This window comes from Ursus americanus, chromosome 12, assembly GCF_024610735.1.
Source record: "Ursus americanus isolate L20-20 chromosome 12, mUrsAme1.1.p, whole genome shotgun sequence".
Lineage (NCBI taxonomy): Eukaryota > Metazoa > Chordata > Mammalia > Carnivora > Ursidae > Ursus > Ursus americanus.
Genome location: NC_142138.1, coordinates 20,206,802 through 20,227,411, shown reverse-complemented (window position 1 = coordinate 20,227,411; position 20,610 = coordinate 20,206,802). Strand labels below are relative to the sequence as shown.

The window sequence follows — 20,610 nt, the reverse complement described above, 5'->3', positions numbered from 1 at the left end:
GAGCCCATCTGAGTTCCTCAGTGTTTCCACGAGGTACTCAAGATGTATTTGCTGAGTTGACTAAGCAGCACCCAACCACAAGTATTTGAAATGAAGTAAATATTCATGTACTCTGGCATCGAAAGTAATACAATTCTTTATACTGATAGTGTTGCCAAAGATTGTGCTTCTTTAAGCACCTTAATTATTTTTCTTAACCACTCATCTATGATTAGTGAGGAAGGTAATGGGTGATCGCAAAATAATAACCAACATCCTGAAAGAACATGTAATTTCTTAGAAGTTATTGATCTAATTTATTTTTAAATATTTGTTAAGCTTGGTATTACTTTTTTGCTCTAATTTGTGCCTTAAAACTACAAACTTTTTGGTGATAGTATGTTCTATTGAAACCAAATATGAGACTATCACAATAAGGAGATGAAATTCAATGAGACCACAGATTAAAGCAGTGGTCATCAGGATGGAGAGGGAAACATTCCGAATGTTGTAGGAGATGAAGTAAACAAGGCTTAATCTGGGAGATAAAGAGCTCTAAGAAATGCCTATGATTTTGGTTTAGGCAAGTAAATGCAATAATGGTGATCTACCACTAACCAAGGGAGATGATAATGGTGGGAGGATAGGTTGTGGGGCAACATAATGAATTCACTTTGGGACATCTTAAGTAGGACATGCCTGTAACCCATGTAGGTGAATGTCCAATGCACAGTTATAAATATGCATGCAAAATTCAGAAGAGGGCCTGACTAGCAATGAGGTCTTAGGAATTACTGGCAGGTAGGCATAGCGAACAAGAGTACAAGTAAGATAAGGGCTAAAGAGTTATCACTGAATCTGGGAGTTAGGAAGGCATGGGTCTCTTCCTAATGCTCCATTTCAGCAGGGTAGCAGGGCAGCAGACTGGGTAACCTACTTGGATCTAAATCATGAAACCGTACACTAAAGATTCGATTAATGGAACCAGAAAGTTGTCTAGCTCTCCTCTTCTGTCTTTTTAGCTCCTAATATATGATGGCAACAGGTGATTTTTCCTTACATTGATATAATTGAAAGCCCTAGGTTCATATGTTTTCTTGCTATTTTTCTACTTAATACTTTCTTCTCAGTTTTCAGCATAATTGTGTTTAGAATAAAAAAGGCTCCTCTTGCTATGACAGTTCTACATTTTAGGGTGGAGTCAAGTAAGCCTCAGAAGATTGAGAACTTCACCTTTTATTCCTCCAGTTTTCTATCTTTCCTTCTGACTTTTAATGAGACTTCAGTCTAGGACTCTATACAAAAAAGGAACTAAATCAATAGTCACTGAATGATTCATATATAGAGGTAACAGAGGAGCTTATCACCTTCAGATTACAAATATATGTCAATGAGTCTTTGAAAGCAAGACAAGTTGAGAATAAGAGATTAATATATACCAAAAGGACATAAGCTAAGGCTAGATCACCTTACATGGACTTCTGTAGTATTCTGTGGCTTTTGATGTGGCTATTCCAGACCATGTCTTGTAGTAATCATTAAATGAGATTGCTTTCGTGGATCTGAAAATATACATTAAAATCAAACAATGAGTATTTGCAAGTTTCCTTTTTAACATCATTTTATCAGAGTAGACTGTTTCAGATAACAATATCCTGCCATAAGACATTAAATGATTTGCAATTTCTAACAAAGGAGCTAATATATCAATTTCTCCACTAATACATACAAATCACAAAAAAGAAAAACTGTCCAAAACATATTTTAAAATAAATGTAAAAAATATACACCCATGTGTATACTATAAAAAGAAAAATATAAGTTTAAAATATCTGCCTTTCACGACTAACATTAAAAAAGGATTTTAAGAAAAGCATCATACTTGCACATTTTTTCTTTCTACAATAAACAGTTTTCTTAAATAGCTATGCCAAATTGAAATTGAAATAAAATCACCTTTATTTCCCTTTTATTATGAGGAGAAGTAAAACACCAGATACGAGATCAGTTTAATTTTCACACAGAATCTGGCCATTTTCATAGAGGAAAAAACCAACTCTTCTAACAATCCTGCCTGCACTTACCCTTCCCTGTGCTAATATTACTCTATCTTAATGGAAGGGCAAAGATTGTTATAAAATATTGAACAGGATCTGCGAAACAGTTAAATAACTGCATTTCTAATTTTTTTCCTACAAACATTTTAATTGCAGAGATTCTCAACACTACAAACAAAATATTCCTTTGGGATTTTTTCAGACATGTGAAATCACCAATTAGCTGGTTTAAGTAGATGCTGAAACATCACATGTAAAAGACCTTATATCTGTTTTCCATTCGAAGTTCTTAGCTCTTTGGAGGAAGCAGCAACTTCTCGGAACGAGTACACCAGCATTAATTTTTATAGGTGAATTGTAGGTACCTTAAATATTGGACTCAATTTAGAAATTAATGGGACAATATCTAAATTCTTGAATGCGTCATTAATTTAAATGAGTATCACAGATGCCTAATTTAAAGAGTAACATTTTTCAAATGTGTTATTGCTTTTGCAATCACACTTAAGTAGAAATCTGAAACTGGGTGAAGATAAATTAATCACTACTATTATTGCTTCCAGAGCTACATGCGGTGCTTTACACCACTAAATGACATATTAAACTAACATTAATTTTGCCAACGAAATGTTTCAGCATTTGGCAACAGAGGTAACAAAATGAAAGGCTGCATTATATCTCCTGCATGAAAAAGCTTGTGATCAATTTGCTGTCACAGATCATTTAGCAGACAACAATGACCCAAGAGGAAGGAAACTGTCAACACACTGTCTCCTGAAAAAAAATACACCATCTTTAGGCACAATCGTCTCCATTGTATTTTTTGTCTGTTTGACGACGACCCATGACCCTCTCCCTTCCCAGCGGTGTCCTGTTCAATTTCAAACTGTTAGGCTTCAGGGGCTTTCTTTTCTTCCCCAGAATAATTAAAAATATTACCCTAAAAGGTATAACTTTAATATAGTTTGAATATACAAAGCAGAATGTCTTAAACATTTGAGAATTGCATTTTCAATTCTGTAAAAGAAACAGCACCTTAAAATAGGAGAACAGTAACAATTTATGATGATTCAGATAAGCTACTAAGTTTACAGGGAAGTATAAAAAAAATACATGTGTTCATAATTTGAAACCTTAACAGGAATTTACTGAGTATTATCATTGGCATTATGAATAAGAAAAAGTAGAAGACATAATTTAAAATTGAACATCAGAGCTTATTATCCTATTGGGAAAATAAGATATATACCCAAATTAGCAAATAGAATAGCCTTATATATTAACATATAAAGTGTTACATCATTTAACACAGACATTTGGAGATGACAATGACAGATACTTCTTTGGCAGTGGCAGTAAGCTAAAAAAGTTGGAAGAGAGAGATGTACCTTTGTCTTGGAGCCTTTACGGAAGAAGTTGCTTGGGATATGGACCTGGAACAGATGGAGAAGGCATTTCGGTGAGCAATAGCTCAGATGGGAAGGAGCATGGTGCATGTGCAGCAGAGCGTGTTGGGGTAAGAGACAATAGTAATGAGATAATTGACTAGAGTGGAGAGTTCCAATTTCAGAGGAATTGGAATTTGATAAAATAACTGAAACTGGGCAATGCAGGTCTTCAGATTTAGGCAGAGAATGGATTAGAGTTGATTCAGGAATCTGATTTATTAGGTGATAGAGAGCAATCAGAAGTTCTTGAATAAGGCAAGTAAATTATGAACCGAGTGTGTAAGAGTTTCTTCTGGCGTTAGTATGCAGGGTGGAGTATATGAGAGATTAAATGCAGGGAGACAAGTTTGGAAACAGATGCAGTAATTCAGGCAAGAAATGCAGAGCTAACTGAGGGTGGGAGCAGAGACTATGAAGGGAAGGAGATGAATGTCTGACATGCTAATGAAATGACTGGACTGGTTTTCTGATAGGGTGTGAAAGGTGAAGGAATCTGGGGGTCAGATATTCTTCTAAAGCCCGGAAGACCATTTAGTTTTGCTATGAACAGAAAGGATCTAGAGACTCTGAAGTAAAATATGAGCTTAAATTTAAACATAGGTTTTAGGTGATGACCTTTAGGAGTGTGATTGAGAAATTGAGACTGGAAATAAGAGATTTGGGTCAAATCAACATAAAGGTTGATAAATGACACCATTAGGGAAAACAAACACAGAAAGAATAAGTAAGTGTTTAGAAAAGAAAGATCAGAAACCAATTCAGAGCTCAGAGGAGCCAGTGAAGGAAACAAAAAGGATCATTAAGGGAAGAAGAGAGTCAAGGTAATGCTAGTTCATGGAAGCAACATCCCAGCCATAACCCAAGCCTACTGATTAAACCCCTACCAATCTCTGGATATTTAGTCATGCAATATCATGATTAAGAGTACAGGCTCTGGAATCATCTGGCCTGTGTTAAAACACTCAGGTCCCACTACTTATTAGCTGTGTGACTCCACACATGTAACTATTTCACTCCTGTTTCATCATCTATAAAATTAAGAGAGAACTTTCTCCAGCAGGTGTGGTGCGCATTCAATGAAATCATCCACGGGAAGAGCCAGGCAGGGAGTTTAGAATCCCTTAGTACTCAGTGTCAGCTGGTCTCCTCCACTGTCTTGGGCAAATACCTCATCATTTCTCTTCTGCAACCTCTAAATAGCTTCCTTATTGTTTCTCTACCTCAGTTTCTCTCCCCCTATTCCAGGACACCATGCCTCTGCTTAAAAACTACTTTTGGGGGTGCCTGGGAGGCTCAGTCATTAAGCATCTGCCTTCAGCTCAGGGCATGATCCCAGAGTCCTGGGATCGAGCCCCACATCAGGCTCCTCTGCTGGGAGCCTGCTTCTTCCTCTCCCACTCCCCCTGCTTGTGTTCCCTCTCTCGCTGGCTGTCTCTCTCTCTCTTTGTCAAATAAATAAATAAAATCTTTAAAAAAATTTTTTTAAAAACCACTTTTGGTTATGAAAATCTATAGGGTGGAGTCTAAACACTTTCAAACAGAGCTCGAGGTTCATCAGCATCTGGCCATTTCCAACTATTTCTTCCACCATTCATCTGCACATGCAGAGGCTCCATCACATGGAACTTCCTGCTGATCTGGGGTACACCACAGTATCACATTTCTGCATGTGTGCAAGCAGGTCTGGCTGGAGACTTTTGTGTCTCCTATGCCTGTCAAACTCTTACTTACCAAGGTTTCAGTCCATTAAAAATAGTATATATATGAAGGTTGTCACAGTGGACATTGTGGTTACCTCTCCAGTAACTACTCCACTCTTCCCCCTTATGTTCATGACATTCAGTCTGACGGGACTGACCTCCACCCTGACTCTATGTCAGGGTCTGATGGGTTTAAGGCTGTCTGGCAATGGTTACTACTTAGGAACAGAACCCGACTTAAAAAGATCCAATCAGAGTGAAATTTATTCTAACTTTCTAGTACACCTTGATATCTGGGAGTGTCAGTCCTCTTTGTTCAAGATTAACTTGTTATCCTAAATCCTTTGCATTTGTAGATATATTTTATTTTTCCTTACGTATTTATTTTTTTAGAGGGAGAGAAGGGGGAGGGGCAGAAGGAGAAGGGGCGGGGGATGGAAACAGGGAGAGGGAGAGAGAGAATCTTAGGCAATCCATGCCCAGCTTGGAGTCCTATGCAGGGCTCGATCTCACAACCCTGAGATCATGATCTGAGCCGAAATCAAGAGTCAGATGCTTAACCGACTAAGCCACCCACTCAGCCCTGTAGATATATTTTTAAATCACTTCATTAAATTCCAGGAAAAAAATGTTGAGATTTTGACTGAATTGAATCTATAATTTGGGAAGAACTAACATTGCAATAATATTGAGTCACTCTCAAGTCACAAACATTATGCATCTATTTCTTTAGGTCTTTTGAAATTTTTTCCAGAGATATTTTATGGTCTTCAGCATAGATGTCTTATTCTTGTCTTGTTACATTTTGATGCTATTGTAATAGTTTTTTAAGATTTTTATTTATTTGAGAGACACAATGAGAGAGAGCACAGGCAGGGGTAGGGGCAGAGGGAAGAGGAAGAAGTAGACTCCCCTGCTGAGCAAGAAGCCCATCATGAGGCTTAATCCCAGGACCCTGGGACCATGACCTGACCTGAAGGCAGACGCTTAACCGACTGAGCCACCCAGGTGCCCCTGTAGTAGTATTTATAACATTTCCATTTCTGTGTATTGACTGCTTCTACATAAAAATATAGTTGCTTTTTAAAATGTTCATCTTATATCCTGGGGCCTTGCTAAATTCACTTATTAATTTTCAAGCTTTATATTCATTCATTTGGATCTTACCATTATATAAAATCCTGTCATCTGTGAAAAAAAGATGGTTTACTTCATCCTTCCCAAACTTTATAACTTTTTTTCCCTGGCTTCATGGCACTGGCTAGGACTTCCAGTGCAATGCTGAATAGAAGTGGTGATAATGGACATACATGCCTTGTTGCTAAACTCAGGTGAAAATCCTTCAACATTTCACATTTAAGTATGAGGTTTGCTGTTGGATTATTGTAGATTCTCTTCATTGGAATAAGGAATTCCTTCTCTATTCCTAGTTTGGTGAGAATTTTTATCATAAATGGGTGATAAATTTTAGCAAATACTTTTTCCTGATTCATTGAGATCACTTTATGGTTTTTTCCTTTATTTGGTTACGTAAGTTACACTGATTTTTAAATTTTTAACCCAACCTGTCTTTCCTGAAATAAAGCCCTCCTGGTCATGATGTATTATCCCTCTTTATGTATCAGTGGATTCAATTTCCTAATATTTTGATTAGGCTTTATGCTTCTGTGTTTATGAGAGATATTGGCCTATAGTTTTTCTTTCTTATAATAATCTTCTCAGATTTTCAAATCAGAGTTTGGAAGTTTGAAAGTATACCCATTTTTCCCTATTCAGTGAAAAAGTTTGAATATTTTTCTTCAAAAACTTTTTTTATTTTGAAATACAGGCCTACCTTGTTTTGTTGTGCTTTGCAGACACTGCGTTTTTACAAATTGCAGGTTTGTCTTTTTTTTTTTTTTTTAGTGTTTTTTTATTATATTATGTTAGTCACCATACAGTACATCCCTGGTTTTTGATGTAAAGTTCAATGATTCATTAGTTGCATATAACACCCAGTGCACCATGCAATACGTGCCCTCCCCACCACCCATCACCAGTGTATCCCATTCCCCCAACCCCCTCCTCTGAAGCCCTGTTTGTTTCTCAGAGTCCATAGTCTCTCATGCTTCATTCCCCCTTCTGATTACCCCCCCTTTCTTTATCCCTTTCTTCCCCTACCGATCTTCCTAGTTCTTATGTTCCATAGATGAGAGAAATCATATAATTGTCTTTCTCTGCTTGACTTATTTCACTTAGCATTATCTCCTCCAGTGCCGTCCATCTTGCAGCAAATGTTGAGAACTCATTCTTTCTGATGGCTGAGTAATATTCCATTGTATATATGGACCACAACTTCTTAATCCAGTCATCTGTTGAAGGGCATCTCGGTTCCTTCCACGATTTGGCTATTGTGGACAAAGCTGCTATGAACATTGGGGTGCATATGGCTCTTCTCTTCACTACGTCTGTATCTTTGGGGTAAATACACAGTACTGCAATTGCTGGGTCATAGGGTAGCTCAATTTTTAACTTTTTAAGGGACCTCCACACTGTTTTCCAGAGTGGTTGTACCAACTTGCATTCCCACCAACAATGTAGGAGGGATCCCCTTTCTCCACATCCTCTCCAACAATTGTTGTTTCTTGCCTTGTCAATTTTTGCCATTCTAACTGGCGTAAGGTGGTATCTTAGTGTGGTTTTGATTTGAATTTCCCTGATGGCTAATGATTTTGAACATTTTTTCATGTGTCTGTTAGCCATTTGTATGTCTTCATTGGAAAAGTGTCTGTTCATATCTTCTGCCCATGTTATGATTTGTTTATTTGTTTCTCGTGTATTGAGTTTGAGAAGTTCTTTGTAGATCTTGGATACCAGTCTTTTATCTGTAGTATCATTTGCAAATATATTCTCCCATTCCGTGGGCTGCCTCTTAGTTTTTTTGACTGTTTCCTTGGCTGTGCAGAAGCTTTTTATCTTGATGAAGTCCCACAAGTTCATTTTATCTTTTGTTTCTCTTGCCTTTGGAGATGTGTCATGAAAAAGGTTGCTGTGGCCGATGTTGTAGAGGTTGCTGCCTATGCTCTCCTCTAGGATCTAACCTTGTGGCAAGTCAATCTATGATGTTGGTTCATGAGGGTTTTTTTGTTTTTTGGTTTTGCTCATGAGGTTTAAGGAAAGAAGCTGTCTATAACATAAAAGTGCGAGGGGAAGCAGCAAGTGCTGATGTAGAAGCTGCGACAAGTTATTCAGAAGATCTAGCTCAGATAATAACATATGTAATATTTCATAACCCATTCACCTCTGTTTAATGTTAGTAAGTAAACACTGCAGAACCATGTCCAAAAGATACTTCTATTCTCTTGATATCTGGCAACCAATCCCCTTCTCCCCACCCCCTTTTGGTTTTGTATCTCAGCTCCTGACACACTTTGGTTGCCTCTGGCATCTGGATTCACTTTTTATTCTGGATGTCAACTTACTTTCCCTTGGGTCAGTCTATGGGAAATATGCTCTCTCATATCTCCATGCTTTTGAGTGTGTTATTCCCTCTGCCTGAATGTCCTTATTCTCTTGTCTGCAGGTGAATTCCTATTCTACCCTTAAAAATCACCTCAGGCATCACCTTCTCCTGGAAGCTGGCCTTTATATGTCCCTCCCCCACTCTGGGACTCCAAGCTTTAGGAAGATATTTCTCTCTCCAAGCTCTTGCAGCATCTAGATCTTGTCTATATAATACCACTTATTATAAGTATTAATGTAATAAAATAATTAATAGGTATGGCCCAATGAAATGTTGGATTGCATTTAACAGAGGTGGTACCAGTGATAGATGACTTAATGAAAAAGTGAAAGCCTCTAAGGGGGGGGGGAAGAAAAGCTATAGGGAAAGAAGTTTCTACTCAATATGACTCATTTTTAATAGGATTCCATCTGACCTTAGCATTCCCCCTAGTCATGATCCTGGTATTTGCTCTGTGGCCTTCCAACTACATCCTCTGGTAGAAGTTGCTCCCAAATGGTCCTGTAGGACTGACGGCCAGGCATACTCCTTGCACCATCTCCTGTCAGAGGAGAGCTTCCAATCCTAGATTATAAATCACGTGAGATCAAAGATCACATATTATTCAGATGTGTGTCCCCAAGATGGGAGCACGGTGCCTGGCAGAGAGCAAATGCTCAGTGAATACATTTGAAATAAATGAGTAAGTAGCTGTTCTCTCAGAGACTGCTCTATGTCTTGTTAAGTGGTATCCTGCAGCCCATGTGCAAACATCCCAGATGACACGCACACGCTTAAATCACTTTCAATTACTGAACATCAACTGGATTCCCTTGACTATATCCTACTCAGTTGACTAGACTTTGCCTATGTTTTCTTATAGTTTTTGGAAACAGGGTTTAACTGTCTGGGTAGGTCTCTGGAATCCATTTCTATCATCAGGTTAATTCTTTCAGCTCATGAAGTAGTGTAAAGTTCTAGCATACGGTGCTGGACTGACAAGGCTAAGAGCAGCATCTCTCTTGGAGTAATTTCTGAAGGACCTCATTATAAAATTTTACATAAAAACTAAAAGCTAGACATCACTGAGCTTTATCCCATAACAAATGTGCCACGAATAAATGTTTGGATTCACAGATACATAATAAATTGCAGGATTCTATATACTAGGAGTGTAGAGTATAATTGAAATCTAGATTATACTGCTTTGATTGAATCCTAGAGATTTCTCTAGAGATTTCAGGCTAGCACTAGGTGAACACCACAAATAAGACTGGATTCTGGCATCATTTATCCTTGGTTTCATTCAGAGGAACTGCCAAAGCTGGGACCATAGACGTTCTTCTGGCCTCCTCTTACTGCCTTATCAGTAAATACTGACGCCGTAACTTTATGCATTGTAAATAACTACACCACAAATAAAAAGAACTTTGTAATATCCCAGGGACATTCGTGTGTTATAGATGATAAAACGGTGTTTACGCATTCAACAACTATTTACCACAAGTCTATTTTGTGCCAAGAAGTTCAGTTGCTTCTCTCCATATTGACAAGTTTAAGGGGCAGCAATGTACTTTACTTAATACCAACCTCGTACACTACCCACCAGATTATGCTTGCCTTTCTGAAATTTTCCAGTACTTCACAAACCAAAGCCACTTGAGTTACCTAATTTGTTCATCTTTATACAGGGCCAGTCAAGGAGACTTAAGCTGAAGCAAGTTATTTCAACACTAGTTTACTGGCTGTTTTCTACACCTGACTATCAAATTAAGACTGATGAAAATGCTCAAGAAACTAAATGCTACAGAACCATAATGAGAATATTGACCTATACCTTGTTCAGGTGTTCATGGCTAAATTGATGCCACATTTTCATGTTGTCTCCTAAAAGATACAATGGCTTCACCCCTAACTCACCATTTTTCTCTAGAACCTTATCTTTTCCTAAACTGCTTGGTTTTTGTGATCTATAGTGGTTTGTACTCATTATGTTGACAACATGTTTTTTTTTCCTTTAACAATAAAAAATAAAAATTTAAAGAATAGGCAAGTTCATAAAATTACATTCAATTTTAATGCAACAGTCTAAAAAGAATTCAATAACTTCTCACATTCTTCCTGAAAACAACATTTTTAAAAAAGCGTTGTAAGAGGAAAAGATATCTACTTCCTTTTCTAAGTTAAAAAGTGAAAATGCAACTATGATTTAAAAAAATATAAATAGTTTAAATCAATAGTCCTTTTAGTAAATCATTTGAAGGGCTCCAGGCTGGCTCAGTTGGTAGAGCATGAGACTCTTGATCTGGCTTGTGAGTTTGAGCCCCATGTTGGGTGTAGAGATGAAAGAGAAAGAGAGAGCAAGAGAGAGAGAAAGAAAGCAAGAGAGAGAGTAAGAAAGAAATTGACATGGAATTGTATAAAGAAAGACTTACCTGGTAAGCTTATCTGGATCTTTAGGAAACTCAGGGCTGTTATCTGTCACTGTAAAGAAAAACATGAAAGGATTCTGGTTGACTTGGAAGAACGAATATATAGCTTTATGTAAATTTTTTCCAAAACCTTGATAAAATGGTAATAAAAGAATAAAAATAAAAGTATAAAACCTCAAGGAGAAAAAAAGAAAAATGGTAAGAAAAATTTTCAAGATGAGGGGTACCTGGATGGCTCAATCAGTTAAACATCTGGCTTGTAATTTTGGCTCAGGTCATGACCTCAGATCATGAGATTGAGCCCAACGATGAGCCTTCCATCTAGCCCTGTGTGGAGTCCTGCATTGGGCTCCATACTCATCAGGGAGTCTGCTTCTCTCCCTCTCCACCTGCCCCTCCCTCTGCTTGGACATCCTTTCTCTTTCTCTCTTGCTCATTCTCTCTCTAAAATAAAAAATAAATCTTTAAAAAATTTTTTTCAAGATGAAAGATTTCAAATGGTAACTGTCTTAGCCAGGAATTTGAAACCTAATGACATGAGGAGGGGACACTAATAAAAAGCATGCAGACTTACACTTCAGAAACTTAAGGAACAATTCAGGAATTGGAGATGTCAGATGCCTCTGAAAGGGAGGAGGTATAGCATAGACATCAAATACTTATATCCTCACCCTGTACAAGCACATGATCACCACTATCGAGGCAGGAGGGAAGATACTTACTTCCTGGAGACACTGAATCACAGAGACTCAGAACTGAAGGATATTAGGTACAAAGCAGGATAAGAGTATGGTGAGGGACTGGAAGCAGGGAATGAATCACATAAATCTTACTGGATAGATAAAACTCCTTATTCTTTCCCACTGTCCAACTCCCAGAGTTTAAGCAACTAATGTCTCTCTCTCCAGGCATAAGACTGGAGCATTGACTTCAGGAGATATAGTCAGGCCTGACTAATGACATGGCTAGGTCCTCACTGAATAACCCAATAAAGAAATAAAACTCTCAACAAATCTAGTCTGTATTCAAATATTTTCAATATTTTTAATGATTGATTTCCATTCTTCATATGTCCATCAATGGACAAAGATCACTACACATTTGCATAAAGTCAATATCATGAAAGATAACAACAAAAACAAATAAATAGGGAGAAAAATAGGAAACAGAAACATACTTTGCTGGAAATCTTCCAGAATATAGAACAAAAAACAAAGATGTATCTGGATAATAGGAGAAAATAGATGTTTCAAAATTAGAGGACTGGATCAGTAGATCATGCATCCAAATATGTGGATATTTAAAAAAGAGAATAGTGAAAATGGAGGGGGAAATGATAAAAGAAATCACATAAGAAAAAATTTCAGAACTAAAGGATTAGAATTTGAGATTTAAACAGCCTAGCAAAAGCCCTATATGATGAGTAAAGAAGGAAAACACACACACACACACACACACACACACACACACACACATACACACACATACACACACAAAAGCAACTACATCAAAAAACATTATCAAAAAAATTCAGGGGCGCCTGGGTGGCTCAGTCAGTTAAGCGTCTGCTGTTCGGCTCAGGTCATGATCCCAGGGTCCTGGGATCAAGCCCCACATCAGGCTCCTCCCTCACCCTCTGTTGCTCCCCCTGCTTGTGCTCTCTCTCTCTGTCCAATAAATAAATAAATAAATAAAATCTTTAAAAAAATTTCAGATCCCTGGAAATAAAGAGGAAATTTAAAAAGTTTTAGAAGGAAAATACATCATATGTGAAGAATCAGACATATGAGTGAAATCAGACTTCTCAAGAGCAACACTAGAAAACTACATGGTAATAGGATTTTTACAATTCTGCAAGAAATTTCCAAACTAAAATTTAACTAAATTGTGAACATAAGACAGTGGAATAAATACATCTGCAGGTATATAAAGTAATAATAGATTTAACTCTCATGTACTAAGAAGCTCCTAGAAGAAGTGCTCCAACAAAATGAAGGAGCAAACCAAGCAAGAGAAAAGCAAGGGATCAAGCAGGTGCTCCTGCCTGTTCAAGAAACAGGCAAAGAATCATCCCAGGACACCTACCAGAGAACTGCCAACTTGGAACCAAAGGAGGATGGGATACCAGAGAAAAGAGGTCTCCACGGGAGAAAAATGCAATTGATGGGCTACCTGGGAGTTGTTTTACAGCTTTGTCACAAAGTTTAAGGGAAGAATAGATAGTAGATATAGTAAAAAACAAAAAGCAAGGGAATGAATAATTGGGCCATTTGTACAAGGAAAGAAAAAGAATCATTTATGGTTCTTTTGTGACACATAATTACTAAGTCATAGTAAATATTAATGTAACCAAACTATATTAGGAAGAGGGGGAGATAAACATGGATGGAAATAGTATAAATTTAAATCTTTTTATTTCAAAAGAAGCCTATAAGTAATATCTAAAACTGAACACCCAGAAATATAAGTATTAAAAAAACTTAGAAATATAGTGGTAAATTCCAGAAGAAATATGTGTTGAAAGCTCTTGGTAGTTTGTGGGGGTGGGGGCAGCACTCAGCAATGGAAGGTGTGGGGTTCCAGGGTCTGCTATGCTTCATTAAAAACCGATTTGTATGCTTCCAGGGAAGATGGTAGAGTAGGATCCTAAGCTTACCTCATCCCATGAATAAAACTAGATAACATCCACATCAGTGTAAATAACCCAGAAAACAACCTAAAGACTGGCAGGACAGATTCCTCACAGCTAAAGGGAGAGAAGAGGCACATCAAAGAGGGTAGGAAGGGCAGAGACTTGGTCAGGAGCCAAACAGACCTGTGGACTGTCTGCAGAAGGGAGGGACACCGCGGTTGCAGAGACGGGAAAGAAACAGACCCTCACACCAGGTTCCCCAGGGACAGGGAACTTGGATGAGGAAGATGAATCCCCATGACATTTGGCTTTGAAAACCAGAGGGCCTAACAGTCAGTGGGGCTTAACACCTGGAACTTTAAAAATCAGCAGGCTCTGCTCTGGGAGAGCCAGGAGGGTGACAGGAAACTGAGTCCCTGCCCTTAAAGAGACAACATAGCAAACAACCCTGCTGAGATAAGGCACGGAAGCAGCAGTTAAAAATACCTGGAGTATATGGGAAGGAGATTTATTTACTAATCTCAGAGCATGTGCTGGATGGGCAGGGAACTTTGAGCGACTTCTCCAAGAACAAAAGAGCTACTTCATGTCATTTTCCTCCTTTGCCACCTAGCCTAAACACATGGACACCTGCAGGAACCAGTGCAGCACCAACACTCCCCACCTAGCTGGCTAATAGCTCTCCCTGCCCCCGCATTCTTCTGTGGACATGCCACTCCATCCAAGCCTGGGCAGTTTTCCTAGGCAGTTGCAGATTCCCTCCCACAGCAGACCCACACAAACCTTGCTAAAACCACAATCCCTGACCTTGCTTTCTCCTGCTGACCTGCCCCCTCAAATATGCCCTTGGCGGGAGCCCATCCAAAATGGTACGACAAGCCGGGTGGTGTGCAAGCAGCCCCAGTAGGGGCCCACACCACCCCAAAGTGACTCCTGAACTGGAGAGGGGAAGATAACAACACACACCAGTCCAACTGTGGCCCCAGCAGTGGGCCAAAAAAGCTTCTTAGGAAATAACACATGGGGTGTGCCCTGCGATTTCATTCTACTCCATCTCTGGCAAATACCTGGTCTGACTCAACTCAAGTCCAAGGTGGCCCCAGACTGACCCACTAACATCATAGGGACAAAAGCCTGCTCACAACAGGAAAAGAGAGCCACTGCAAATGACTGAAGGCAAAAGGAGCTCATCCACAACACAGGGCACATGCAACACACATAGGAGATACCCCTGAATCACCAGGTTCTGGTGAACAGGGGACATTGGACTGCAGGGCACTACAGGACATCTTCATGAAGTCATTACTTTCAATAGCAGGAGACATAGCTGACCTTCCTAACACAAAGACACAGACACAGAGAGTTAGACCAAGTGAGGAGACAGAGGAATAGGCCTCAAATGGAAGAACAGGACAAAATCATAGCATGAGAGCTAAACAAAATGAAGATAAGTAATATGCTTGATAGAGAATTTAAAGTAATGGTCAAAAAAGATACTCAATGGACTTGAGAAAAGAGTGGAGGACCTCAGGGAGACACTCAACAAAAAGATGGAAAACATAAAAAAGAACGAATCAGAAATTAAGAACTAATAACTAAAATTAACTAAAACTTAAAATACACTAAATGGAATAAATAACAGACTAGAGGAAGCAGAAGAATGGATCAGTGCCCTGGAGGACAGAGTAATAGAAAGAAATCAAGCTGAATAGGAGAGAGAAAAAATAATAATAAATGAAAATAGACTAAGGAAACTCAGCAACACCATCAAGCATAACAACATTTGCATCATAGGGATTCCCAGAAGAAGAGGGAGAGGAGGGAGTAGAAAATTTACTTGAAGAAATAACAACTGAAAACTTCCCGAATCTGGGGAAGGAAGCAGAAATTCAGATCCAGGAGGCACAGACAGCTTCCAAGAAAATCAACCCCAGAAGGTCCACACAAAGATACACGGTAATTAAAATGGCAAAAAAATAGTGGAAAAAAAAATTAAAGCAACAAGCAAAAAGGCAACAGTTACACACAAGGGAAACCTCATAAGGCTATCGGCTGATTTTTCAGCAGAAACTTTGCAGGCCTGAGGGAGTGGCATGATACATTTAAAATGCCGAAAGAAAAAAAAGCTGCACCCAAGAATACTCTATCCAGCAAGGCTATCATTCAGAAAAGAAGGAGAGATAAAGAATTTCCCAGACAAACAAAAGTTAAAGGAATTCATCACCACTAAACTAGCCCAACAAGAAGTGTTAAGGATGTGTCTGTGAGTGGAATGGAAAGACTACAAGCAGGAATAAGAAAAGTAGGAAACACAAAAGCAGTACAATTAAGTATGTCTATAAAAACCAGTCAAGGGATTCACAAAAGAATGTAAAGTATGACACTGTGTACCTAAAACAGGTGAGAGAGGAGTAAAGAATGAGTTCAAACCTAAGTGACCATCAACTTAATATAAACTGCTATATGCATAAGATGTTATATATAAACCTAATGATAACCACAAATCAAAACCCGGTAATAGATATGCAAAAAACCAGAAAAGAATCCAAGTATATTACTAAAGAAAGCCAGCAAAGCATAAGATAAGACAGCCAAGGGAAGAAAGCAACAGAGAAGAACTACAAAAACAATCATAAAACAAATAACAAAATGGTAATAAGTACATGACTATCAGTAATTACTTTGAATGTAAATGGACTAAACACTCCAAGCAAAAGACATAGGATGATGGAATGGAAGACCCATCTATATGCTGCCTAAAAGAGACTCATTTCAGACCTAAAGACATATGCATATTGAAAATGAAGGGATGGGAAAGCATTTATCACGCAAATGGAAGTAAAAAGAAAGCTAGAGTAGCAACACTGATATTGGACAAAATAGACTTTTAAACAAAGACTGTAACAAGAAACAAAGAAGGACACTATACGATCATAAAGGGAACAATCCAACAAGAAAATGTAACAACTGTATATATTTAGGCACCCAACATTGGAGCACCCAAATATATAAAGCAGCTAATAGCAAGCATAAAGGAAGAAACTTATAGAAATTCAATAATAGCAGGGGCCTTTAAGACCCCACTCACATCGATGGATAGATCATCCAAATAGACAATCAATAAGGAAACAGTGGCTTTGAAGGACATATTGGATTAGATGGATCGAACAGATATATTCCCAACTTTCCATCATAAAACAGCAGAATACACATTCTTTTAAGGTGCACAAGGAACATTCTTCAGAATAGATCACACATTAGGCCACAAAACAAGTCTCAACTAATTCAGAAACACTAAAGTCACACTACACATCTTTTCCAACCACAACACTATGAAACTACGAATCAACTACAAGAAAAACTCTGGAAAGAACACAAATACATGGAGGTTAAGTAATATGTTACTAAACAATGAATGGGTCAACCAGGAAATCAAAGAGGTTATCAAAAAATACATGGAGACAAATGAAAATGAAAACATGATGGTCCAAAATTTGGGGGATGCAGCAAAAGCTGTTCTAAGAAGGAAGTTTACAGCAATACAGGCCTACGTCAAGAAGCAAGAAAAATCTCAAACAATCTAACCTTACACCTAAAAGAGCAAGGAACATCGAGCCTTACATCGGAAACCGGGGATGCACTGTATGGTGACTAACATAATATAATAAAAAATCATTAAAAATAAATAAATAAAAATAAAGGAGCAAGGAAAAGAACAAACAAAACCTGAAACCAGTAGAAGGAAGGAAATAATAAAGATTAGAGCAGAAATAAACAAAATAGAAATTTTAAAAAATACATCGATGAAATCAGGAGCTGTTTCTTTAAAAATGCCAACAAAATTGATAAACATGTAGAAAGGAAGAAAAAGAGAAAGAAAAAGAGAAAGAGAAAGAGAAAGAAAAGAAAAGAAAAGAAGGAAGAGGGGATTTCAAAATCAGAAATGAAAGAGCAGAATAACATTGACACCACAGAAATACAAAGGATTATGAGAGGATATTATGGAAAATTATATGCCAACAAATTGGACAACCTAGAAGAAATGGATCAATTCCTTCAAACATACAACCTCCCAAAACTGAAGCAGGAAGAAATAGAAAATTTGAGCAGACTGATTACAAGCAATGAAATTGAACCAGTCATCAAAAAACTCCCAACAAACAAGAGTCCAGGACCAGATGGTTCACAGGTGAATTCTACCAAATTTTTAAAGAAGAGTTAACATCTACTCTTCTCAAACTACTCCAAAAAATAGAAGAAGAAGGAAAGCTTTCAAATTCATTCTATGAGGCCACTGTTACCCTGATACTAAACAGAGAAAGCCAGTACAAAAAAGAGAGAGAGAGAGAGAACTACAGGCCACTATCCCTGATAAACATACGTGCAAAAATCCTCAACAAAATATTAGCAAATTGAATCTAAAATACATTTAAAAAAATCGTTCACAACAATCAAGTGAGATTTGTTCATGGGATGCACGGGTGGTTCAATATTTGCAGATCAATCAACATGATACACCACATTAACAAGAGAAAGGATAAAAATCATATGATCATTTCAATAGATTCAGAAAAAGCATTTGATAAAGTACAACATCCATTCATGATAAAAACCCTCAACAAAGTAGGTTTAGAGGGGACAAACCTCAACATAATAAAGGCCATACATGAAAAACCCAAAACTAACATCATAGTCAACGGTGAAAAACTGAGAGCTTTTCCTCTAAGATGGGAACAAGACATGGATGTCCACTCTCACCACTTTTATTCAACATAGTACTGGGAGTCCTAGTCACAGCAATCTGACAAGAGAAAGAAAGAAAAGGCATCCAAACTGGTAAGGAACAAGTAGAACTTTCACTAACTGCAGATGACATGATACTATATATATAAATCCCTAAAGACTCCACACACACAAAAACTATTAGAATTGATAAATTCAGTAAAGTCAAAGGATACAAAATCAATATACAGAAATCCACTGAATTTCTATATATTAGTAATGAAATAGAAAGAGAAATTAAGAAAACAATCCATTGGCAAATGCAACAAAACTTATAAAACATCTAGGAGTAAATTTAACCAAGGAGGTAAGAGAACTATACTCTGAGAACTATAAAACACTGATGAAAGAAATTGAAGACCACACAAAAAATGGAACAATATTCCATGCTCATGGATTGGAAGAACAAATACTGTTAAAGTGTTCATCCTGCCCAAACCAATCTACAGACTTAAGGCAATCCCTATCAAAATACCAGCAGCATTTTTCACAGAACTAGAACAAATAATCCCAAAATTTGTATGGAACCACAAATGACCCCAAATGGTGAAAGCAATCTTGAAAAAGAAGAACAAAACTGGAGGTATCACAATACCAGGTTTCAGGATACACTACAGAGCCATAGTAATCAAAACAGTGCGGTATTAGCATAAAAAGAGACACATAGATCAATAGAACAGGATAGAAAGCCCAGAAATAAACCCACCCTTACATGGTCAATTATTCTATGACAAAGGAGGCAAGAATATGCAATAGAAAGAAGTCTCTTCAACGAATGGTGCTGGGAAAACCAGACAGCTACATACAAAAGAATGAAACGGGACCCTTTCTTGCACCATACATAAAAATACACTCAAAATGGATGAAGGACCTAAATATGAGACCTGAAACCATAAATATCCTATAAGAGAGCACAGGCAGTAATTTCTCTGACATCGTCCTATAGCAACACTTTACTAGATATGTCTTCTGAGACAAGGGAAACAAAAGCAAAAATACACTATTGGGACTTTAAATTAAAATAAAATAAAAAGCTTCCCATTAAAATAAAAAGCTTCTACATAGAAAAGGAAATAATCAACAAAACTAAAAGGCAACCTACTGAATGGGAAAAGATACTTGCAAGCGATTTATCTGATAAAGGGTTAATATCCAAAATATATTTAAAAAGTTACATAATTCAACACCAAAAAAATCCAAATAATCCAATTAAAAATGGCTGAAAACACGAACAGATATTTCTCCAAAGAACACATCCAAAGAAGACATCCAGATGGCCAACAGACATATGAAAAGATGCTTAACATCACTCATCATCAGGGAGATGCAAATCAAAACCACAATGAGACATCCCCTTACGCCTATCAGAATGTCTAAATTAAAAACCACAAGAAACAACAAGTGCTGGCAAGGATATGGAGAAAAATGAATCCTTGTGCACTACTGGTGGGAATGTGAAGTGGTGCAGCCACTGTGGAAAACAGTATGCATATTCCTCAAAAAATTAAAAATAGAATTATCATGAGATCCAGTAATTCCGTTACTGGGTGTTTACCCAAAGAATAGGAAAACAGTAATTCAAAAAGATACATGCACCCTTATGTTTATTGCAGCATTATTTACAAAAGCCAAAATATGGAAGCAACCCAAGTATCCACTGATAGATGAATAAATAAAGAAGAGGTAAGACACACACACACACACACACACACACACACACACACACACACACACACGGAATATTACTCAGCCATAAAAAAGAATGAAATCTTGCCATTTATAACAACATGGATGGATCTAGAGGGTATTATGCTAAGTGAAATAAGTCAGAGAATGGCAACTACCACATGATTTCATTCATATGTGGAATTTAAGAAACAAACAAAACAAAAAAGGGACAAACCCAAAAACAGACTCTTAACTACAGAGAACAAACTGGTCATTACCAGTGGGGAAGTGGGTGGGGGGATAACTGAAATCGGTGAAGGGGATTAGAGTACACTTATCGTGGTGGGCACTGAATAATGTATAGAATTGTTGAATCACTATACTGTATATCCAAAATGAATACAACACTGTATGTTAACTATTCTGGAATT

The 20,610-nt window shown here is 37.6% G+C and overlaps 1 protein-coding gene across 7 annotated transcripts in view; it reads right to left on the bottom strand.

Annotated features, from left to right (window-relative positions):
• Window positions 1-20,610, bottom strand: part of UBE2U (ubiquitin conjugating enzyme E2 U) — a 211,667-nt gene that overhangs the window by 161,329 nt on the left and 29,728 nt on the right. For 6 of the 7 annotated variants that reach the window (XM_087865965.1, XM_087865964.1, XM_045802152.2 and 3 more), the window contains 3 exons: window positions 11,101-11,149; window positions 3,425-3,469; window positions 1,453-1,541 (listed from right to left, as the gene is read on the bottom strand). In XM_087865965.1, the coding sequence (XP_087722091.1) occupies window positions 1,453-1,541; window positions 3,425-3,469; window positions 11,101-11,149 (183 nt within the window). The remainder of the gene's footprint in view (window positions 1-1,452; window positions 1,542-3,424; window positions 3,470-11,100; window positions 11,150-20,610) is intronic. The other variant, XM_045802157.2, reaches the window with a different exon arrangement.